This window comes from Parasteatoda tepidariorum, chromosome 7 (assembly GCF_982258835.1).
Source record: "Parasteatoda tepidariorum strain Cologne lab strain chromosome 7, Ptep-v5.0, whole genome shotgun sequence".
NCBI lineage: Eukaryota > Metazoa > Arthropoda > Arachnida > Araneae > Theridiidae > Parasteatoda > Parasteatoda tepidariorum.
The window spans coordinates 59,916,463-59,942,468 of NC_141761.1; the positions used below are offsets into that span (position 1 = coordinate 59,916,463).

Sequence of the window (26,006 nt, forward strand, 5' to 3'; positions counted from 1 at the left end):
AATTACTTGTAATCATGATTACAAACATTCATAATTTTGATTACAACTGTAATCGTGATTACATAACTAATTATTATAATCAATTACTTGTAATCCTGATTACAAGTAGTTGTAATCAATATTGTAATCATGATTACAGCTGTAATAAAAAATTTTGAAAGTTGTAATCACGATTACAAGTAATTGATTACTGTTATTGTTTGTTGTAATCACGATAACAGTTGTAATCAAAATTAAGTTATCTCGTAGTCATGATTACAAGCAATTGATTACTGTAATCAAAAATGTAATTGATTACATTTTTGTCCAACTCAGAGTAGTGGTATCTCATACTTATACCTGAGTGTATAATTTTTTTTTCTTAAGAACTGATTATTGATGCAACTTTACTAACAGTTAACCACATTAAATTTTTTTTTGCATACACAGATGATTTCCTACGCTAAAATATGAAAAAATGAGATCGTTGGAAATAAAAAGTACCTTGGCATCCTAGTAGTTCTATTCTCATGCTTGGATGTTCATGCCATTGGAGGACATGCAATCTTAAGAAACGGGCCGTCACATTCTGCTCCAAATAGCTAGTGTGAGTAGAGTGCGAATCGATATTACCTTTAAATGTCTAAAAAACAAAGTCATTGTTTTATTTTTGTTCAATTATAATTTTAATAATGAAATTTCCTTAAATGCATTGTTAATTGCTATACGGATTAGATTTTAGGCAAAATTGAAACAGGAAAGAAAACTTTATAAATTAAAATTAGAAAATGAAATAGGCTTTGGAGTAAAAAACATAGCTTTATTTCTTTTCTTGCTCTATGTTTTTCTTCTATGGCATATATACAATCATTTTCAGTAAAATAAGACAATCAATTACAGACCTGCCAACTTTTCCGGTTTCAGTCGAAATTTTTTCTCAAACATTTAAAATAATGACACATTTTATAATTTTTCATTACAATTAAATAGTTTTTTTACATTTTTTCCCATAACGTTTCAATTAAATTATTGGAGATTTCAAACACATTTGGTTATTTATTTGTTATTTCATTACCAACATTTTTATTATTGTAGATAACTTTTTCCTGATTTGAATATCGGAAATCGGTTAATAACAAACTAAGAATTGCAAAATGATTTTCACGAAATCACTCAATTCCAAAATTTTATTCTTTAGAAACAATACTTTAGTTTGCTAAAAAGAAAATAATCCATTTCTGTGGTGTTTGATTTTTAACAGCATACCATAATAGAGATTGCCAGTTTTCAGAATTATGTTAGTAAAGGCTGCTAGGAAAAGTAATTCAAGCAAAACATTTAACTCTTCTGAAAAAGTTGAACTTGATTTTACTGGTTTAGATAATCCAGTATTCAAATAACTTGTTATAAAAATTCTGTTATTAAGTGATATGCTTTTATCTCAGACAAAACTTTATTAATTTGGATTTTTTAAAGTTTTGATTCGGCAATCGTCATTTGTCAGAGTTAGAGAAATTTTTCTCTCATAAGTGTTTTTTTTTTCTCTTCCTTTTTTCCCCCCGTGAATCAATTATCTAAAAACATCACCAATCAAAACCTTGGCGAGTATATCATCTGAAAAAACGGAATAAAATTTTGTTAAAAGTTATTAGGTATATGTTCAAGTGAAGTAAAATTGAAGTGAAAGTGAAGTAAAATTGAAGTGAAAGTGAAGTAAAATTGAAGTGAAAGTGAAGTAAATCAAAGTGAAGTGAAAAAAAGTAATGAAGTGAAGCAAGTATCCGGTTTACATGGTTATATTTACTCCAACTAAAGTTAAAAATTTTCAAATTACAACATCTTTTTTATTTATTTATTTATTATTATTCTTTTTATCAAAGTATGATCTGCACAGTAAAACATATTTCACATAGTGTTTGAATTATTCTTTCAGTATGAAAAAAGGGGAACAAATACCGTTTTCTCAAAGAATATGCTCTCCATTTAACCATAAGTTATTTTATAAGCACTTTGTTCTGCACATTAAAGGCGACATAATGAAACACCCTGCATTAAAATAAACAAACAAATAAAATGGCTACTTTGAAATAGGAAGACTTTGAATGTATTTATGCCATGTTACTGTACCTTTCTGTTACTGTAGACGTCAGTACAGTATTTCCAATGATAAGCATCTAAGCTGTAAGATAGCAAGTACGAAGTGACCCACTGATGACCATCACCACGCCCTTGTGTCATCATCCCTGTTATCTGTGGGTAAGAAATAATGTAATAATGATCTTAGCATTTCATGATTCTTATATAAATTTTTTTTCCTTCTACCAACTGTGAAAATATTTTTAAATTTCAAAAACATTAAAAGAATAGTAATTTTAAGAAACTATTGAAATTTTTATATTTTATATATTAATATTGTACAGTATGCGTTAGTATTTATTTTGAATAACGAATGTTCATGTGAGCATGACTCTTCTCACATATTTTAAATTTCGACTGATGCCCATTTCTGAAGTTTAATTAATTATTTTTCTTTTGTACATTTGTTTACATTCTTAACTGACCATAAAACATGGAATAATTTGAAGAATTATCGAAAAATTACAAGGGTGGTGGGATAATCAGAAATCATAATTTTACGTAGTTTTTTTTTTCTTTTCTGAAAGTGAATAAAATTATTTTTAAGCATTTACATTTGGTTCGAACATATTTTAGACATAGTTACATATTTACAAAATATTTTTTTAATACTTAGTTCCATGTGTTGCGGGTAGGACAAAACCGTAGAATTGCCCAAAAAAGGAAAGACAGGAAATGCTGAAATAAGGTGATATGAAGTTACTTTTTGATTTTTTCTACAATATCTTTTTTAATAAAAATTGTTCTACCCACTTGTTAGCATTTAACAGACAAATATGTAACATACAAGCTTATCCAAGATTAAGTAAATTGGCATATACTTTGGAGCGTAACATAAGCACAACCAACGTAACATAAAGTTGAGATAGAATTTAAAAATACAGGTTCTTTACTTTCCATACATTTTCTCTTATTCAGTAACAACAAAATCTGAGTTAATAATTATTGGCAATGTGGCACATAGCATCCAAAATGTGGTAATATGAACTTTTTCGAGAAATTTTATGGCACAACTGGAGAACAGGATGTATTCGGCTCTACAGAATTTTGCCATTTCATTCTTTTGCAGAACAAAATATACTAGCATTTGAATGCTTTTATTTTTAAGACATTTTCGAAACACCACAAAATATTCTACTGCTTCGCAAAGTAACGAAAAATAGCAACACAAAAATATTATTTTGGACTGAATCTACCTCGTTCATTAATTATATCACGCTAATACTATGATGTATAATGCATCATATAAACATTGTCCATTAACCAGAGTTGCCATATGAGATAGCGATATAAACTATCCAGAGTTGCCAAATGAGTGGTCAATGTCAATTAACCAGAGTTGCCAAATGGGATGCCAATGCCAGACTTTCCAGAGGAGATTTCAATGGGATAAGAACCTGAATGCCAGCCTACCACTAGCAAATAAGCCAGCATCTTTTTCAGATTTTATTGGAAACAGTTCAGGCTTGATAGTGCTTATGGTTGTACAGAACATTAATTTTGATACTCGTGTAAATGATTGAAATGCAGGGAGGGATAAAGGATACAACCTATGCATCAACCTCGATACAAAAAACAAATATCTGAGGTCCCCCCCTCGTTGTTTTGCCCTTAAAGAATAGTACTTCTATTAATAAATAATAATCCTACTATGGCAGATACTCCAAGATCCACTTGAATCCATTCCATGGCCGCTTTTCTTCCGGCACACCAAGCTCTTCCGGGTGGCTGATATATCCTGGCATATCGCATGTGACATCCGGGATCTTTCCGGTGATCAGCCATTGAGCTGACGCTTATTTGCCAATCCTGAACTGCACCTGTCATCAATCCCAAGGGAGTGCTACAGCCTGAAAAAAAAATGGAAATTGTGGTTATTAAATAAATTTATCTTTGTAATATAAGCTCACTGCCTGAAAAAAATTAGTCACCTTTATTTCCAGAGTAAGGAGGTTTCGTTAAATTGATATGCAGCATACGTTATGAACTCCTATTAGTTAATTTTTCTCAAAAATTATTAAGTATGTAGCGATGAAAAATTGATCAGAAAAAACATAATTTTGAAACTTGAAACAAAGTGCTGTTGTTGTTGTTGTCGTGTCTATGCTAGTGCAAAGATTAGAGTCCTCCAAAAGTCTTGATAACAAGGTTTGCAAGTTCTGGAGCCCGATGGCCATGGAGAATTTCGATGGGAGGTGCTCCAAGTTTAAAGAGGGAGCCGATAATGGCCTGGCAGTCAAAAACATGGTCTGGAGTTAGTGCTCCGGCTTGCAAATGCAAGCTGCTACGGTTAGTAAGCGAAGACATATCTAAACTCGAGACATTGTGACGGGAACTACAGATAAAGAATCTTTAAATTTGCACGGAATTGACACAATTTCAACCATGGTAACTAATTTTAAAGGTAAAATTATTAATGAATGACCTAACAAGCGATTAATGAAGGGGATAGGACAATTAAAATTATAATAATAATTAAACCTAAAAATTAAAATTATTAATGAATGACCTAACAAGCGATTAATGATACTTGCTACTTGAAGTAAACGATCTGAAATAAATTAATTAAGCCTATAATTAATATTATAATAATAATTAAACCTAAAAATTAAAATTATTAATGAATGACCTAACAAGCGATTATTGATACTTGCAATTTCCTACTTGAAGTAAACGATCTGAAATAAATTAATTAAGCCTACAATTAATATTATAATAATTAAATCTAAAAATTAAAATTATTAATGAATGACCTAACAAGCCATTAATGAAGGGGATAGGATACTTGCAATTTCCTACTTGAAGTAAACAATCTGAGATAAATTAATTAAACTAGTTTCAAAATTAAACTAGCCTTATTTTAGAGACAATGTCGTCTTCTTAACCTTGCAATGCTATATGCTCGTTGTGAATATTTTTTTTATGAGAATGTTACACAGAAAAAATGTGCACTTGTTTATTTTGCATAGTACATATTACGGCCATATTACATTTTTTAAACATTTATGTTTTGAAACAGCAGGGCACGAGATCTTAGAAATAAGAATCATTTCTCAGATCCTTTGGCCATTTTTCTATGCAATGGGACAAAGACTATACTTATATCAAAAACCAGCAAATTTTAAAAAAAAAATTTTTTTGTTGCTTTATTTTAACATTTTGATATTACTCCTGTTCTTAAAACAGCAATAACAGAGACGTGCAATGATATTCTAATATTTAACGGCAGTAGGGGAGAGTCGGGTACCCCCGCCCACTGTCAATTTCATATGTATAGAATACTTTTTCAAGTCAATGGGCCATCGGACATTAATTGTTATATTAAAAAAATATTATTTTCAAAGTTTCAAGCATTTATGCAGCTGTTAACATGGTAAACAATAGTTTTGAAAATATGTTGAATACAGTAGTCATGAAATTAAGAAAAATTGGTTGATTGTTTCGATTAAACTTCATTTTAATACTAAAAAAATAATTTTTTCTACACAGCATTAAAGTATGTAGTCTTAAGCTTAATTTGCACAAAGAAAGAAGTCTATGTGTGAAAAATTGTTCGAGTAATTACGAATTTACAAAAAAATTGGATTTCGGGTAGCCCCGCTCACATGAATGTCGGGTATCACCGCCCAATTTTATTTCGTCGGTAAATGTACGATTGCAAAGATTATTATTTTATTGTTTCAAATTTGAATGTTATATGCATTTTTAACAACAAATATTGCTGTTATTAAATGATTGCTATTTAATGATAGAATTCACTAAAAGTACAAAATATGTAATAAATAAAATAATTTTGTGATAAAAATGATAAATGAGGTTTATTTATTGTCAATACATTGGTCATTTTCATTTACACCTGAAAAAATAGTCAAAAAACATAATTTTTGTAACTGGGCGGGGCTACCCGACACATTTTGAAAAGACCTGAAAAACATGTTTTTTTAAATTCCTATTTTTTTAAGTTAAACTATTCTTTTTGCATTATTTAATTAGATGATAAAACAATAGAAACATATAAAAATATTGATTATTACTCAATATTATACGGAAATATAAACAATAATCCTTAAGCGGGCGGGGCTACTCGACTCTCCCTTATATATTTTATAGCAGTTTCAATTCTTTTACTTCACCAAGTTTTATTTTAATTCTCCAGTATTGTTTTAAATCTGAATGAAATAATAGTTTCCCACCTAAAGTTACGAACCGTAGCAATTAGTTGAAAATTAATAGTTTTTATTACTTCAATGTTTGTACCAGTTCGAAAAAACAATCTTTTATTGTAATAGGACGACAAAATGAATATTACGAATTCTTTTTACCCTTTTCGATTTATTGCCTCGTAAAAAAGGGAAAACCGAAACAGCAGTCAGTTATTTAATTATTCTACAGAGAGCTATTAGAAGTAAAGGAACAAGCAAAGTCCATTTCACGGTCTTGTCCAATTTGTGAATCGTCTGCTGCAGCCATTTTCTGGAGGGAGATTCGAATGGAACATTTTCCGTGGAAGGTTATGTGCTGGAAAACTTGATTAGAGGCCCAGCAGAGATTATTCGAATCTTTCTCGTCTAAAATAGGGTGTGACCGATTTTCTGCCGTCCTTCATGGCAGTGATATATTATAAATATGTCAAAATTCACGAGGGTGCGCTAGATTCGAAGACTTACAATCTTGATAAGGTTGGTTTGCGATATATTCACGATTGTATAGAACTAATTTCAGGCGATGTTAATAAAAATAAGACATACCTTTTGCTCAAAAACGAGATAAAGTATGATATATAATACAGCATTTATTTTCCGATTTTATTGATTTTTTGAAATGTTCTTTAATAAACAAACAACTATGTTCTTCAATATTTTTTAAAATCTTTTTTATCTTGTCAAAAATAACTTTAATAAGTACTTTGTGTTTTTATACAGTTTTTGACACAAGGGATTTGATGCAATGATATTTTGATACTAATAAATTTAATACGATAAATAGGGGGAAAAGTTACTTAATACTATAATTAATACTATACGTATATTTAATAAGATAAATTTGTTCTAACTTATCATAATCAACAATTAAATCAATTTAAGATTTTTATTATATCTCTTAAAGTACATTTATAATTGGTTATACCTAAAAATACCTTACAATCGTTTTTTATGCCTTAAACGAGTATAACACTCTTCCTAATAACGTCATTTCTTAATGCATTTAAATTATATTTTTAAATGATAATTTTTAATGTTTTCTTAAAGTTTTTTTTAAAAATATTTTAATGTTTTTATAATATTATACTGTTTTCAATGTAAAAACTATAAGAAACTTAGCATAAATATTTTCTATTTGAAATATACATAGTGTTTTGTAATCAACACCATTAATATAGATTTTGAAAATCCCTTGAAAATAAACTTAAACAGCAAATCAAGACAAGTTTCTCAAATTAATGTTTGAGTGAGGTTTCGTTGTCAACTTAACACAATAGTTATACTAATGGGCTATCGGCGACGGTTTGGGATTCTATCTCCTTGATAACCTAAAGAAAAAACTGCACACTAAATTACCACAATTTAGATCAGAGAATATATAGTGGTATTAATTACGAGGCCTCCGCCCCGCACTCTCCAACCGCGTTTAAGTGATAAATAAATACAAAACCACGTGATCAAAATCTGACCTATCATTATAAGCTGGAAGTCGTTTCGAATAATAAATTTCTCCCTCCTTTTAATAGCTTCCTTTCGTGAACAAAGTGATTTTGATTTTTTTGACACATTTTAACCCCCTTGATAATGATTCGCTAAATTTTGTTAACATTGCCTCTTTTTATTTCTGCTCTTCCAATGTAAGATCTGTAAATTATGTGACAAAATTAAAATTATTACCGCTAAGTGGTCCTTTAAAAAAAAATTAAAATTCGAAACGATTAGAAAAACTGTTGATATTAATTTTCTTTTGAAGCGTTTCTCAAAATTTAGAACCTGTTCGTTTATTTCGCTTTATGCCTGTAATCTGCAGATTCTTTTCATGAAAATAATAGACTCTTAGAAAGGGAGGTGATTAATACTGTATAAACAATCTTAATTAACTACATTTGTCAATCAAGATGTCGATATGTTGGAGATTTGAGCGGCGACTCACATTTTTGCTAGCTTTATACAAGTTGATATGGAAGCAGTTTAGTGCTACACCTAATGCATGTAGTACAGTGAAACCTCTTGGGAACGTCCAACTCTGTTCCACAGGAGGTTAAAGGAGATTGGTCGTTTTTAGGGGTTACTTCCATTTACTTCAAATCGTTATCGAAGGTACATGATTTTTCGCGAGCGATTTTAGTTTTACTCACTGTCATTTTCTTAGTGCGGAAAAGCCACTTGTGTTGGGGTCATGAAAAGGGATCAATGAATAAATTTAGCGTCAGTAAAAATGACCCCTACTGATGTGTAAAAAAAAAAATTGCCAATTATGAATGACAGAACTATTTAAAATGAATAAACAATTATGCTTTTTTGTGTAAGTTTGCATTTAATTTTATATTATAAAAATTAGTTTTCTTTAAAAAATGAGAAGTTTGCTTTGTTTGAGATGCTTAGTTTTCTTTTTTTTTTAATAAGTTTTTTTTTTCTAATTTAACTTTTAACTCTAGAAGTAAATCACTGAGAGCAACGTCCTTAGCGCTCTTTGACTGTAACATGAAGTTGTCAATCTCTTTCAGCTATCATCAGAAAGAACTCGCACAAATATTTTAAATGCGCTTGAATCTACATATATTTGTTTTGTTAATATTTTTTGTTTTGATATTTTTGGTCGCTACACAGAGGTTGTTTTTCGTGGAGGTTTCACGTATTTATTACTTTTTTTGTTACAAGAGTTCTTAAATCCAACAAATACGGTAGTTACAGAGCACTTTAAATGTTAAAATTAGTTTTCAAATTTTGTAAAAATTACGAATTATTTAAAAAAAAATTATTTGTAACTTGTAAAAATGTGTGAAATTACTTTTTGTACTGACTGTACTGAAAAACTGTACTGAAAAACACTAAAAAATCATGCACAAAACTGAAAGACAAATACCGACACAAATAATAAAATTAAAATAGTTCCAATGTTTTTCTGTTACTTTTTCCTGTGGTTTTACTATATTAAATTAAGCAAAACAGGTATTTAGTAGTTCATCCCATCAAAATAAAGATTAAATGATTTTGGCATCATCTGGCATGATGCTGTTGCTCAAGGAAACTCAGAATATTTAAAATTTGTCACAATCAAGCAACTCTTTTCTGTATTTATATCGTTGAGTGGCCTTAAGAATCCTATTTCCACACTACCTATCATAAAAATGATAGATATCGAAAAATTTCGAAGAAAATTCCGGACCTCCTACAAAAGTTACGCAATCGCTGTGAGTAAAAACGAATGTTTCTTATTATTAATAAAATTGAATCGAATGCTTTTTTTCCATTTTTTTAATGCGAAATTAATACGTAACGGGAATTTCGAATCACGTAATTAAGCGATTATCTTTTATTATATTTTATGGATCTTCTTTTTTTGCGCCGATTTCATCGTAAATCCAGTGGGGTCTTTCAGCTTTCGATTGTTATATATTTTAACATGGTTTTCTGAAATCCTTATATTTTTTACAGAATTTAAGTGAATTTCCATTTGTGCATTTGGATAACTTTTTGATGCACACGTTTGATTTGCGTCGATTTGCACGTGAATTCATTTTGGTTTTTAAACCATATTTTCGGCGGTTATACCCACTGTTTTTCTACATAATTTTTTAAAATTCTGATATTTTCAATGCGAAACTTCTACGACTCAGGAATCTCATATCGGAGGCATGAGAAATGATCAATCGAATTACGATTGGTTTGAAAATGAAACCACGAAAATGGAACCACAATGGTTCCATTTTCCACCGATTTCATCGTAAATCCACGTGATTTTTAAACATTATTCCACAGTTATGATTATAAATTGCTGCATTATTTTTTTTAAATTCCTATTTTTTTAAGACTTTTTTCTCTTCTTTTTCCAATGCCCATCTGCGTTAACATTCGTCAATTCAGGCATTTACAGGGCGATTTTGTTGGCCTCTCTATCAGGGGCACCGTATTAGTCGCTCCCACAGTGAGGACAGATAGTACAGAGAAGGAAAGAACATTCGAACCCAGAACCTTTCTGATGCAAGGACTGCTCCCTACACAGGCTGGTCGGATTTTTTTAAACACTGTATTATTACAAAACTGAGAAAATTAAAAGAATGCGTGGCAGTGGGAAGATAAAGAAAAAAAAAAAAAGAAAAAACTGGTGAGAACAGAAAAAAAAAATCGTTGGAGAAATATATCGTATTTTCAAACCAATTTTTTTTTTACATAAATATTAAAATATATTTTTAAAAAAATCAGATTTTAGTCTAAAAATATAGTCACTACTAAACGACTGGGTGAATATAATTTACGAGCCCCGTGTATAGATAATGCTTCAAAGTTACGAATAACACAATTTTTATAAATAAACTATTATATAAAAACAGACTTCCAAAATATATTACTTTTACCTGTCGGCGTGTGCTTAGGACTGAATAATAATTTGCATTAACTTATAGAAAAAAAAAGGATTTTTGATCAAACGAAACATAGAACGAATTGTTTTGATAATCTTAGAGCCTTCAGTTGGAAAATGATTCAGATCTAGATTTCCCAGTACGCAAAAATATATGCAAAAACTTTATTTCAATTTCATTTCTAGACGAAGAAATAGAAATTAAATTAAGTTCACTACATTTTTTTCAACTTTTCTCTTGTGTTCACTCGCAATATTCCGTCTGTATTTGTCGCGGAATGCTTTTTTGAATCCATTATAACTCCAAAACCATTGGTGCTAGGGTTCTGAAATTTGGGCATCGACTACGAGGACCAATTTTAGCCCCCAATCCGAAATATCGTTTAAAAACTTTAATTCTTTCATTTGGGAGAAAGGTTTGAAAAATCATTTTTTAGCATTAATTTAACATTTTGCAAAGTTAAAAATAAAATTCTAAATGATTCAGTTTAAGAACTTATCATTAAGAACTTTAATGTTTAATTATTTTTTACAAGTTCAGTTATCAACGTGAATAGCACTTGGATCGGTGCTACGTCTCCGAGTTAGCATTCCTAAAGTTATCCGAAATTACGCATCTATTTTATTTATAGTTGTGCTTTGAAAACATGTTTCAGAGAAAAATAAAGTACAATTTTTTTCAAAGACATAATGAGTTCAAGACTTTCAAAGACTTAGCGAAATTAGACAAAAAAAAGTAAAAAATAAAATAATTTAAATAATTAAAAGAAAAAAAAAAACAAATTTTCTGTGGTCTGCATGACAAAGTAAGAAATGAAATACTGACTGTGCGTAACTTATAAAAATCGAGTTAATACAGTATTGGCTAATTTTCCAAGGTAAAACTTATTTATGTTTATTTTTATTTAAAGTTTATTTTAAAATATGTTTCAAAAATTTCTTATAAAATTTTTAAAGAAAGCAGATGAAAATTCTATGGTTTACGAATAATAATAACACTAAATAAATCGTAGATTTTCGCGTTTTTTTTCATGATGACCCATAGAAAAAGTGTTATCTTAATTTTTTAAATTATTGATATTCCTTAGTTATAAATTTAAGTACCGATTGGACTATTGTGGACAAATTTTATGAAGTTATCGAGATTCGTTTTCAAAAGTTCTGTCTATTCCAAGTAGATTTTAGATCACAAGTAGACAAGTAGATCAATTGGATGTCTGCAAGTGACGTCACGCGTAAGACAGCCAATCAGATTGGACACACATCCAAGCCTTAAAGTTGTAACGTTAAATCACCATGCACAGCCACGTGATTAGATACAACCATGTGATTAGTTGCAATTACCCAATTTTGAGTCGTAGTGGCTCAGGAGATAAAACGTTTGTTTTCCAATGAGGTGAACCGGGTTCGAATCCCAGCGATGGCAGGTCGATACGAATTCCGCACCCTTCTCGCACCGACCACAGTGCTGACATAAAATATCCTCAGTGGTAGACAGATCATGAGTTGGAGTCCACTTGCAGTCTAGATGACCGTGGGAGCTTTTCGTGGTTTTCCTCTCTATGTAACGCAATTGCGGGTTGTTCCATCAAAAAGTCCTCTATGAAGGCAAATTTCTCCCAATAGTTGATCCAGGAGTTCCCTTGTCTTCTGGATTGGGTTCAGAATTACAAGGCTACAGAGTTGAACATTGGTGGTCGTAAATCCAAAATTTGGTGGGCTGTTCAACGACGGTTATAAAATCAAATCAAATCACCCACTCTTAGCAGAAATAGCACGTAAAAAAAATTTGAAATCACCGAAAAATTGTTTATAACAACTAATGCAGTTTTTAACATAGAGTTTAAATTTAAAGACAATCGTGGAAAATTGATGGAGTTGGAGTTATAAATTCGATCAATTTGAAAAGTGTAGCTTCGGGAAATGAAGTTTTCTGGAATCGTAAAAAGTTGAGCAAAAATTCAACATTCGAGTACTTAGACAATTTTTAGGTCATAAAACTTTGAGTAGACCACTTTAAACTATTAATTTACCTTTCAAATAACAATATTTACAATGATCAAAACCTTTTAAGATTGAATTTTAGCATTTATTTTTTAATTTTCACAATAATTAAAAAAGAAAAAAAAAATTCGCAAAATTTTCAACTAAGCATTTAAAAAATTATAAATAAATAAAATATTTCTGAGAAATGCTCTATTATATTAAGAAAAAGAGAAGCTTTTCTAAGTGTTTAAAAATATTATTAGTTTTGAAAATTTGTTAATATGGTCCAAAGTATAAAGGCTTTTGAATAAGATGACATACTCAAAAAATAAGTGTGAATTATGGGTCTTGTTTTGAAGACCAGTTAATCAAAGAAACATGCATAAAATAGTATATAATTTTAATTTCTGGAATAGTTAACAAAATATCTTGAATGCTATAAGCCATCTTTGTTGTACTTCGCTGTCTTGGAAGTTGGTTTGAACAGATAGTTAATAGATAGTTGAATAGATTTTAATTTGTATTGCTCAAAACCTATATATGTTATTTCAAAATTTAACGATATCTCTACATTTTTCTCTCGAAATTCATTACATATTCAAATGTAAGTGAAAACTTAAGTATCCTGAATTTTACAACGTAAATTTAAATAGAAAGAAAAATATTTAGAACAATTTGATTTTTAAGGTTTTTTGCGAAAAAGCCAGCAAAAAATGGCAGGAAAAGAAAAGTTCTAAAATAATGTAATGTAAAATTAAAACCTAAAACTGTAAAAAAAAATTACAAACATTTTTGTAGCTCCAATCAAATAAAATAAATGAATGCCACCTGTTCCTTAATTTGACAATAAGTATCATGACAAAACTTTAAATTAACCCAAGAAGTAATTTCCTTATTCAAGAGGGTAAACTATTTCACGGACATGGCCCATTCATGAAGTAGAAAGCATAACACATAATAACAAAAGCTATTATGCGATTAATAACGACAGCATTATTTGGCGGAAAGATTAATTTCCTAAGAGAAAAACCTTCTGCAAAAACGTGATAGCGAAAAGCAGATTAGATCTTCAGGAAGAAGAAATAGCTTTCTTCTGGGTGGGAGAACAACCAGAAAGAAATGGTATAAAGTACTATCTGAATAACTCTAATACCAACGTATCCCGATGAGTTTACGGTGCTGTGAAATTATTATATACGAAAGCTGATTTACAGATTATACGAAAAGATCATATAATATTCATACATTGTCATGTATTCATGGAATACATGGCATTATCTGATGGACCATTTACTTGAAAATGGTAACTTTCGTAATGACGTCATAGAATTATTCTTAAGGCTTACGGGAAGGTACCCACTTCTTTCTCCGAAGTCGGACACATTTTTTTAACTGATAGTATTTTTTATATTCAGAAATCATATATAAAGTTAATTTTGTCTATGTCAAGGAATTTACAAAGTTATAAATCTTCAAAAACTAAAATTTTTTGCCTCAAATACGCCAGCAATTTCTTTTCTTCCCGCAGAAATAGAGCGATATGTTGGCTGTGAGCGTTTCAAAAGGTTAAAACTAAAATATTAAATTCAAAAAAAATTAGAATAAAACTCTATTTCAAGAATAAAACTCTATTATTAAAACTTTATTATTCTTTGAAATTTTTTATAATAAATTCCAAAGTTTCTGCCTTTTGCAAACATATTTTTCAGGATAAAAATTTATTTGCCGCAAGCTGTTGTGTTTTATTGTTTGCTATTAAAACTGCATCAAAACTGTGCAGTTTTAATAAAGATACCGTGGAAAGAGTTTTTTTTCTTTTTCGGGATCTCTAATGGATTAGTATCAGAGAAAATCTCGGGATTGCGATAAAATTTGACTATCTGGAATACGCTCTGAGCAACAACATCATGCCAAATGAAACTGAATACAGTTTATCTTTATTTTGATGGGCTGAATTACTACCACGTGTTATATCACCTAATAACACTAAGTCACCGGAAAGAACAATAACTAAAAAAAACTAATAATAGTTGATTAAAAAAAATTGAAATTATTCTAGCTTGTTATTTATATTTAAAGCTCAGATAGCTTTGACATCATATCAATATTAGTCAGTTTTAAAAACGAAATCAAATGGGTGCTCATTGAAGAGGGACGAAAAAAAATTATTTTTTTCTTTCGAAACGCCGTGCCTATTGCCTATTGTAATAAGAATAATATTAGACATAAGAAATTTGAAGATTTAGGTCTTATAGAGGAGTGGAGCAAGCTTCCTGTAACGTTTGTAAATTTTTTTTTAAGGATTTATGATGGTCAGGGACTAATATAGATGATGGTGAATGCAAGTAAGCGATCATTTTATGACAGAGGAGGTTTGATAGTTTGGAAAAAGTCTTCGTAGTATGGGTTCTCGTTAGAGAGAGAGACAAAAAAAAAAAAAATTATAAGAAATTTTAAAGACAGATAATATCTTCCTTTTGCGTATTGTATTTAAAATTAATGAAATCTTGAAAAAAATCACGCCTTTTTAAATTTTCCATTTTTTTTAAAAGTCGATTAAAACTTTCAAAATAAACATGCTTTAAGTTTGTTACGCTTGTTTTATGGTTCGAATATCCTAAATAAATTAATTTCTGATCATAATGTAATTTTTTGAGTTTACGCAACGTTTCAGAAAAAAAAGTAGAAGTTTACCAAGGTTTCATAATTTTCACTTTTTACCTTTTCTTTTTATATATTAGACCAGAGAGACCCAGAATTCATCCTGTAAAGAAGTTGCACGTCGAGTTTTCACCTACAAGCTATCAACCTAACATCCAATTTTTTTTAGTGTTATTTGGAGTATATTTCGAACTATTTACAAAGATTTTCAATCGGGTAGGATGCATTGGTTTACTGTATTGTTAAGGTTGCTTTTAACATCTATTGCTCATTTAAATTATGATTTTTTTTATAAAATTAGATCTAACTGATCTACGCTTAAGATTTGCTCGAATATATCCATTTCTAGCTTTATGCTAGCTTTATTTGAAGCCTGTGTTACAAATTCGACACACCTTGCTACAGCCTGGAATTGATAGGGAAACTTAGGTATTTCTCGATCGTGGAAGAGGATATATACCACTGAAGAATTCCAATTAATAATTTGAAAAAAATCCGAAGTTGGAAATATTATCTTTGGTATTACGAAATTTATAACTTCTAACAGTTTTTTTCTTTGAGACGGTTTGTTCTGCTTTTAAGATTCTTATATGCATCTTAAGGACTCGGTTGGCACCAGTTATTCAACTTGAATTGGACAAAAGGACAGGGCTCTGTTTTGCCAAGTCCTTTGGGCAATGCAAAAAGGGGTTTGTATTTAAAATGTTTAACAGATATTGTTGGCTTGCTCGAATTTGTGAAACGAAGATTAATTTCGTACTGCAGAGAATAAACTTCAAAGTTTCGGAATGCTGTGTTAATTTGAATTCTTGCGTGGTATATCTTCCAATTTTATCATCTTCTATTGAACATGATATTAAATCACTCATCAATGCTGATACTAAGGCAATTACAGAAGTACCCAAGTTTCCCTGTAACTCCCAGGATGTGGAACCGTATGTCACATTCGTGAGAGGATTCGAATACAGTCGGTAGATATGAAACTAGCGATGGAACTACCTTCACTTGGTAAATATTAAAAAATCGTCAAAAATTAGGAAATTACGCAAAATTGGTAAAATTAGTTTCAAAAATTGGTTGCACGAACTTAAAAAATTTTTTTTTTGATCAGAATTTAATTTATTTATTGTTAGGTTACTTAAATCATCAAACAAGTATTAGGTTATGCAAATCAAACTTGTTATTTTTTTTAAAAAAAAAAAGTCTGGATTTTTTTCAAGTTTTCCTTAATTTTAATCACGCGTAAACGGAAGATACTAATAGATTATAAGCAGTTTTTGTTTGCATTACAATAAGCAACTTTTCTACACTAAAGTAAACTGAAACTAAAAAAAAAATAAAAAAATTTCGGTAAACTCTAGGGAACATCCTTCTATGTTTTTCAGAAAAATACTTTGCCTGGTTTGAGGCGAAGGTTTAAAGTCATGGATACTCAGTCTTTGCTCTTTAAAAGTGATCCAGATTTCATTTAAATGGATAATAACGAGGAGCTACATACAGTTCAGCTCATTGACGATTTTTTGAAAAGAATATTCAGTAGATGGATTAACTTGTCAAGTCCTCAGACTTCAGCCCTATACACAGTTTGCTTAAGGAGGGCAACCGGAAACCACATTACCTCTCCAAAAATCATCAAGGGCCAGAAAACAGCGCTGCAACAGGAACAATTGTAACAAGAACTTCTTAACTAACTTATTTCCAATATAAAATCACATTGCAAGATCCGTATGTAACGTAAGAGAGGATAGTACCACCTATCAACCCATATTTTTGTTCGATTCTATGATCACTGTTTCATATCTAAAGGCACAGATGAGAGTAACACACGATCATGAGTACTTATTACAAACATTGGATGGTTATTTTATTGTATTAAGTCATTCAAAATTTTATTAAAATCTGTCTAGTAATTCAAGAGATAATCAACCAAGTCTGTTCCAAGTAATAGTTCCAGACATTGTGTGTTGGAGCCCAATGTAGTGCAAGCAATATTTGCTTGTGATTCAAGTGAGTAATTGCACGGGTGCCCTGCTTATCTTCTTTATACAACATGCTACTCTTCCCAGTTTGGTGGCAAATGGTGGGCAAATTGTAAACCTATAAAAAAACCTCTACGCCTCAGATTGTTTGGAGTATAAATTAAATAAATTTACTTACCATTCGAAATAAACGTAAAATGTGTAGAATTGGGCTAATTCTTTGGTCTTTTTTAATTTAATTTCATTATATTTTTAGAAAATTATCTTTATTCAACTTTCCCACAATCACCGTAATATATGGAACGAAATACATATTTTGTCTCACACGTCTTTCAGAAGTGTTTTTATCTTTCCTGGTGATCTAAAAAATCATAATTAAAAATTATCTTATCGTGAGATATTATGTTAGTTTTTGGATTAAAAGCCTGAAGCAACTGGATATAAAGGCAAATTGTTTAGGAAAGTTGAAAAAAATAAAGCTATTTAAATCCATCAGTTTTTTTCCAGATGCAATCATTTATATCTACTAACCACCTGATAATTTCCGCAAATAATCAATAGAAGTGTAAAATAAAATGTATATTCTGTACCTGTAACTAATCCAAAGGATATGGAACTCAGGGAAGACTGAAGTATTATCCAAAACACTTCTTCCAACATTCTGCCCCTAAAAATTAAAATAGAGACAGAAAATTAGACATTAGATTGAACCAAATTTATTAAATTCGAAATCTTAGTAGAAGGCACAAAAATCTCGCAAATTTTGGAGAAAAAAATTGCTAGTTTTATTTGATTATTTATTTCTATAAAAGTAGGAAAAAAGTCTTTAGTATTTCTGTAATATTTTTCACATTGCCATAATAGTTCTTATTTCATTATATTTTTTGTTGAAAGTAAAATTTTTTACATTTGTTTAAAAACAAGTAGTCTTCGTTAATTGTTAATTAGTAGAAAAGAAAAATAGAAAGTGAGTGTAAAGAAAATGCTTTATTTCCTTTATTCATTCATTAACTGTTCTTAAATAAAATTTTTTAGTTAGAATTTCACAGAATGTTAGTATCCGAAGAAAATGGGGCTTGTTTTGAAAACAATGCTCAAATGTCAATATGGTCCCTGTGTTTTATTCATGGCTGACTTTGTTGCGGTATTCGAATCCTCATATGGCTTTCAAATAACGTGATAGTTCCCAAATTTTAGAATTTGAATCGACTTTTGATAATTACTGATGCAAGAGGAAATTTTAATGCTGCTACTCGACGGAACTTTCGAAAAGATCCATCCAACGCAGACTTTTGATGCGATCTTGATTTTTTAATGCTGCAACTTAGATCCTTTTTATGGATCTCTAACCTTAATGATTATTGAAATTTTTTGCTATAAAAAAACTTATTAGTTTGTCTTCTGTATTTTTGAAAATTTATCAATATTTTTTTACAGTACCTGTGAAATGTGCGATTTAAATTAGGTGGCTCTTGTACTCGAAAGGTGGTACTTGAAAGGCTGTCCAAAAGAAAGAATTTCAGAAAGAAATTTTTTACACCGTTATATTTTAAAAAAAAGTGATTGTTTCAAGTTATATATCTAAGGCAAGCTGCCCAAAAGCTTTTAAAATGCGGCCCAAATGCAAATTATGAAATATTTGAATTTACACATTTTTATTAAAAAAATAAATGTTCGCAATATTTTTCACATATAATCGATTCGTGGATATTTATTTTGAAATAAATTTTAAATAAAAATACCTTAGGACGCAACGGTCTGGTACTGGTTTACCCTTATTGTTTTAAATATAAAAACCAGAACCTGATAGTAACCCTTATGATTTAAAAGAAACCATAACCTGACCGTTGAGCCCATCTTAGTATGCCATGAGAATTAACGTTTCGAATTATGCGTGTATCCAGTCGACGGCGAAATTAAGAATTACAATATTTGTATGCAGTATATCACATTGTATTTTGATTTCCTAATTCTTGTATAATATTCTTTAAAAAAGGTATAAATAAATAATATTCATTATGGATATCATCATTCTGGTTCCTTAGTTTGGGGGGGACAAGAGGCCAAAATCCCTACTTGAAAAAAAAAAAGAACTATTGTTTAGAAACTATTGGCAGGAAAAAACCAAGAGGACTATCAATATTAGATGAGGTTGAGGGAGACTTCAAGAGATTAAAAATAAGAGATTAGAAAGGAGAGGCTCGAGACAGACTGCTTTAAAGTCAAATTCTCAGGAAGATCATGGTCGAACATGGACTATAGTACCAGGGAGTGAAAGTAATAGCTCAAGTATTAACTATTATATAACAAACAGTTTGATAGATGTTAATAAGTACAGGGGGTGGGCAAAATAATGGAAACATTTATATACTAATACATTTTTTCATATTTCTCAAGAAATTCTTAAAGAATCCTTTCAGAAGACCTTACATCATACAATTTCTCATACTTATCAATGAAGTTTAAAGCTTTTAGAGGTTTGAGGGATCGACAATAAATTGCAAACGGAAAATAGTGTTTTTTTACACCCCGCGCCAAAAAATGTAGCAAAAAAATTTGAAACTTGTAGCAATTGTTTTGGTAATCATATGCAATGATTGCACAAGATTTTGAAAGCCTATCTTAAATATTAAGAGAAATATGGACATTTTCGTTTAAAAAAACTAATTTTGTTGCTCTAATTCATTTATCGTTTTTTTTCTTCTTTGCTATAACTTTAAAAGTATTCAATAAAAGTGAAAAAATTTTTTAGAGCAATTTAAAAATTAGTTATAAATTTTTTTCTTTCAAAAAAAAAATTCGTTGAAAACTGTGCAATATATAAGTAATTAAATTAGTTCTTTTTTACTGTGCATGCGCTGAAAAATGTTACATTTTTTTCATAATTTTGAAGTGAATTATATTTGACAACTAATGAAAAAAGTACAATTTGAATACCTTAAAAATTTACAAAGTTCCAAGCAATTTTCTAAGTAGTTTTTGCACTTTTTAAAGGAAACTCAAAATGATAAGGGGTTTTCTAATAATATTTATGTTGTATCATAAGACAAAATTAAATAACAAATGATAATACCTAACAATAAACGTCCATACACTGAGGTATAAGGAAAGAAAACATGCGAAATAAAAGATATTTTATGGGGAATTATCCCCAACAATTGTGTCATTTCTAATAAATCTTGTTTAATAGTACAAAATAAAATTTGGGGAAAATCACTTTGAACCTCCTTTAAAAAATACGAAAACTACTTAGAAAATTTCTTGAAACATTTTAAATTTTTAAGATATTCAAATCAGATTTTTTTTTATTAGTTGCCAAATACAATTCATTAAAAAATTAAGAAAAAACAATTTTTAATTTTTCCCTTGCATACGTAGTATAAAAGAACTACTTTACTCATATCTTGAGCAGTTTTTTAAAGAATTTTTCTAAAATTTTCAAGCAAAAATTTTGTAATTAAATTTAAATTGCTCTAAGAATTTTGTTTTATATTATTAAAAATTTGTAAAGTTATAACAAAGAAATTTTTTTTATATAAAAATGCGCACATCTTCATAAATTTTGAAGCTAGGTTTACGAAATTCTGTGCAATTATTGCATATAATAACCAAATTAATTGCTATAAGTTACAAATTTATTGCTGCATTTTCGGCATATGGTGTTGAAAAACACTATTTTCCGTTTGTAATTTATTGTCGGTCTTTAAAAGCTTTAAACTTCATTGATAAGTATAATAAATCGCATAACCTGAACACGTATAAATTTATAAAATGATTCTTCAAGCATTTTTGAGAAAGATCAAAAATGTGTTAGTGTGGAAATGTTTCCATTATTCCATTCGACCCCTGTTATTTACATCCAATACCTGTTTAATAGAGCAAAACATCGAAAACAAAATGTCACATAGTCTCAATTAAAAAATACAGGCATCACAGTCAATTAGAATGAACCGAAAATAACTTAGTTTTTATTCCTGGTTTCTATCCATAATTTTTCCTCCGAGTATATTTATCAAGCATTTTATTATTTTTATTTGCTTGCATTTTAAAACGTTCCAAATGTTATTAATTTTGAATTGGAGTATCCATTTTCTTATAAATCATTGTATTGTGAACTTCAAATTGTTGTTAATTGACATCAACCATAAATCATATAGGTGCTTGAAGGTGCAGACATATCTGGCATTTGGTACCCTTGAGGGGCGTTTCCCAATCGTTTTATCATCAGGGCAAGTGATGTGATACGATTAAACCGTGACTGCCTTCTTACATCGACTCACAGATCTCTAAATAATGACAGGAAACAGGACTTTAAAATATCGATTCTTCTGTTATAGTTGATTGTAATCGAAGAAAGCGGCAACAGCTTACTGACAGCAAGAATTAAATACCTGTCATATAAAAGACCCGAAGGAAGGAAAAGATTCGTTAATTTTCTTTACGTAGAATCAAATTGACCTTTATCGGAATAATTTTTTTTTTTAAATTATTATTGACATGAGATTTCTTAAGAAACCCTGAAATAAGGATGTAGTTGAATTAAATGAAAAATCATGGAGGCAGAAAGTAATGTTTTAATATTAATAGTTCAAAAGAAACATTGTTTAAAAAAATATTTTTCTGAGAGAGTTTAGGTTCAAACTGATATTTAGTGAAATTAAGAAAATAATTTTTTTTTTGCGTGCATACTTATTTTATTTTATATCCATCGTTGAACAGCCGACCCAATTTTGAGCTCACGACAACTAATGTTCAACTCCGTAGCCTTCTAATTTTGAACCGGTCCAGAAGACAAGGAAACTCTTGGATCAGTGCCCCCAGAGGTATGATTTGTTATGGGAACATGGAGAACTTTGTAACTCGACAGACTTAACGTGCAACAGTCACCATTTACTACACGGAGAGTTTTCGGCCGGCGGGGATCGAACCCACGAACTCTTGGACATGGGCCTAGTGCCCTACCAACCAAGCTATCCCGGCCTTTGCATACTTATTTGAACTATTCGCGCTTTAGTATTTCACATTTATTGTGTAATAATAATAAATTAAATTTGCATAGCTAAATAAGAACTTGTCCAGCTAAATCTTAATTTTTTTTAAAAAATGTCAATTGCATTTTTTCTGCTAAGCTTTTTCCGCCCCCTTTCAAATTCACTGCAACTGGGCAATAAGCCACGATGTGGAATTTTTAATTATAAAATGTTCCCAAGTTTGTACCCAGAGAAGTATTTTACAAGTTTTCTGAATTTCTTCTATATAACAGTACAATACACAGATTAAAATCATCTCCCTAACTTGAGATAAATCATGTGTTTGTTTTCAACCTCAACCAAAAATACGTTTTTGTACTTCTTAAAAATGTGACTTTGCATTATGCCGTCCCCAAGTATTTTTATGTACAAAAAGTTAACTTTTTTAAACTTACCTCATGTCTTTTAAGTAAGACTCTTTACAGTAAATATAGAAGAAGTTTTTGCATTTTGTGTTCAAGACTTAATTATATATAACAGAAAACCACGTAAAAAATAATGTAATAATAATTAAAAACAAAATAAAACAGATTTTCTATGGAAGGAATACAATATTAGGTGCAACTTAAAAGAAGCGAGTGGATATAATCTCAGTTAATTTTATGCACACGGCTTCAGCTTTGTCATCGTCAAAATATTTTATACAACATATTACTTTACATACATGCGAAACACAACTGTATTTAAATATTCGAATTATTCAACCTATCCATTAATGCTAATACTTAAATTAGTTTATATATATATATATATATATATATATATATATATATATATATATATATATATATATATATATATATATATATATATATATATATATATATATATATATATATATATATATATATATATATATATATATATATATATATATATATATATATATATATATATATATATATATATATATATATATATATATATATATATGTATGTATCCCGAAGAGCCATTACATTATGACCACCCTGCTAATAACATGTAGGACCACCTTTAGCCCTCAAAACTGCTAGCACCCGCCGTGGCATTGATTCTGCAAGGTGCTGATGGGTAGTCTGAGGTATCTGGTACCAAGCGCTCACCAAATGGTCCTGCAATTCCCTCACATTGCGAGGGGGTAGCGTGGCAGCACGAATTTGGTTTTCCAAGTAGGACCACAAATGCTCTATTGGATTAAGGTCAGGTGAATTTGGGGCCAAGACATGACTTGAAAGTCAGTGGAATGTTCCTCGACGATTCGACCCTTATGACATGGTGCATTATCCTGTTGGTAAACACCATCCCAGGAAAAGCTGTTGCCATGAATGGGTGAAATTGGACTGCAACTATGTTGAAGTAGCTTACAGACGTCAGGGATTACTCTATGAGGAATATATGGGTCCTAATATGCCCCATGAAAACATTGTTCCTTTCCGAGAAACCATGAAAACCTGGGCGAGCCCATTGTTGTAGATGGAGGTTGGTCATAATGTAATGGCTCTTCGGTGTATGTATTTGGAAAAACAAAAATATCTCCCTGTGCACCAAGGAATATCACACAGGGCCCGAAGGTACAACAGAGGTACAAAACAGTAACATAGAGTTCAGGAGCAGAAATATTTGGGAGTTTCACCCTTTTACGATGGGTTCCTTACGCAAGATGGAAGCAACTGCTCTGTCTCGCATTTATTTTAGATTCTACGTATCTTTACGTTACGTTGGCGTGATTCACGCGGAAAAGACAAAGCTACAAACATGCTGTTTACAGCTGTTAATTTTTTTTTCTGTTTAAGCTTACCTTCGAACTAAAAATATGGAAATGAAATGCGAAGAAATGTATTGATGAAATTTAGAAAGGAATCGTGTGATCTTACAACCACCATTGGTTCATTCAATAAGAAAATAATTTTATTAGTTTTTGTTTAACATTATGGTTGTCTAAGTGCACTAGTTCCATAAGAAACTAGATATATTTTCGCTATTTCAAAAATATAAATTATATTTATCTTAACTATCTAATTTAATTAAAAGAAGCTAAATGATCAAGTTGCATAATATTTTTGTAAATATTATTATTAATAATTCTAATAATAAGCTGCCTTCTTTATCGCTGAATTCATCAAAATCTACTATCTACTAAATTTTTTCTGCTCACCGATTCACAGTTATAAGTAGAACCAAGCATTTTGAAGCATATGCCACAGCTTTAAAGAAATAGCCTACATCGATAAAATCTTAGAATATCCCACCTCTTAGCGACTTTTTGAACTATCGCCAAGTTGGCGATTTTTACTGGGATCAAAGTTGCTTTTTGATTATTATTAAAAGGGAAAAAAAAATACAATTTAAATTATTACAAATTTATTAAAATATTTTTTAATAGAATAAAAAATACCTTTACTCTGATGGCTCATCTTTTAAATCAAATTAAATTCATCAAATCATCACATTTAGTTCATCAAACTAAATTTTGATTCATACACCATTTAATCATCGCTCTCTTACCTTTTACATTCAATATAGTTAAAAATTCACTCGTCCATTCGCTCGCCCTTTTTAACCGGTACCGCACAAAAAATAAAATAATAGCGGTAATTAATGAAATAACGGTTAAAAAAATAAAATAATAACGATGATTCTAACAGCAAGAATTCAGAAGCTTAAATGGCGAAAAAATAAACCTTTTTACCTCTTTTCTAATGAAATCCAACTTTCGCGTACGTATACATATCAAATAACCAATCAGGTATAAGAATTTTGGTGGTTTGATCGGCAGTTCAAAATAATCACCCCTAAATATCTACCGGAAACCTAGTTTGGCAAGATTTCAAAAAATTGCTTGGCAAAATTTAAAACTTTCGCCATGGGGTGGGCTAATCTAGGATCCACCCGTCTACATCCATTGTAAATGTTTGTTTTGATTTTGTAGTCAAAGTTAAAATTGTACATTGGCGTTTTTAAAGTACGGATTTTTTCAAAATCTCCTATTTTCACTTACGTAAGTTGGACATTTTTCACGGGCTCGAATTGACGCATTCGCCCTTCAGAGCGCATGCGCAATTACTTGAAATCTTACGTATGGAAGTTAACGTAAATTTGCGAAAGTCATCTGTTTCAGTATTAAAGACCATTTTCTGTAGGAAATTAAGTATTTAGGGTACTTAAATATTTTGGATAATTTACTGAATAAGAAAGAATTAGAAAATGTGAAATTAAAAAAGTTAAAACTTTTTTCAAAACGTTTAAACTAGAAGTTACCTTTGTTTTTGATGCTACAATTACGAGCAATAATAAAAAAAACTGTACTTAGCACTACATTTTTTATACCTTTAATAAAAAAACTGTACTTAGCACTGAATTTTTTATACCTTTTCTTCGCTTTTTACGAAATATTTTGAAATTGATTCTTCTCATAAAAATTGTTTACCGTTTCTTACTTTTAACGATATAAGGCATACATAATTCAGTCTTTCATTAGTTAATTTTCAATAGCTTAATGTTTATTTGACTTAAGATACAGATTTAAAATATCGAAATTTCACTGTGAAAATTCTTGCTTAACAGTAGCGATATTTAGGATTTTTGTAGTAAAATGGCAAATAAACTTGCAACTTCATTCAAACAAGTTGAGAGATCATATTTTAACTTTGGTGGGATTTTATTTTACTTTAAACATTATATATATACTGG

The 26,006-nt window shown here is 29.9% G+C and overlaps 1 protein-coding gene across 7 annotated transcripts in view; it reads right to left on the reverse strand.

Moving 5' to 3' along the window:
- LOC107448783 (lactadherin) overlaps positions 1-26,006 on the reverse strand; it is a 45,642-nt gene that overhangs the window by 13,778 nt on the left and 5,858 nt on the right. For all 7 annotated transcript variants that reach the window (XM_016064114.4, XM_071183397.2, XM_071183395.2 and 4 more), the window contains exons 2-5: positions 17,897-17,973; positions 3,766-3,965; positions 2,107-2,229; positions 484-622 (exon numbers count right to left, since the gene is read on the reverse strand). In XM_016064114.4, the coding sequence (XP_015919600.1) occupies positions 484-622; positions 2,107-2,229; positions 3,766-3,965; positions 17,897-17,966 (532 nt within the window). In that variant the 5' untranslated portion in view covers positions 17,967-17,973. The remainder of the gene's footprint in view (positions 1-483; positions 623-2,106; positions 2,230-3,765; positions 3,966-17,896; positions 17,974-26,006) is intronic.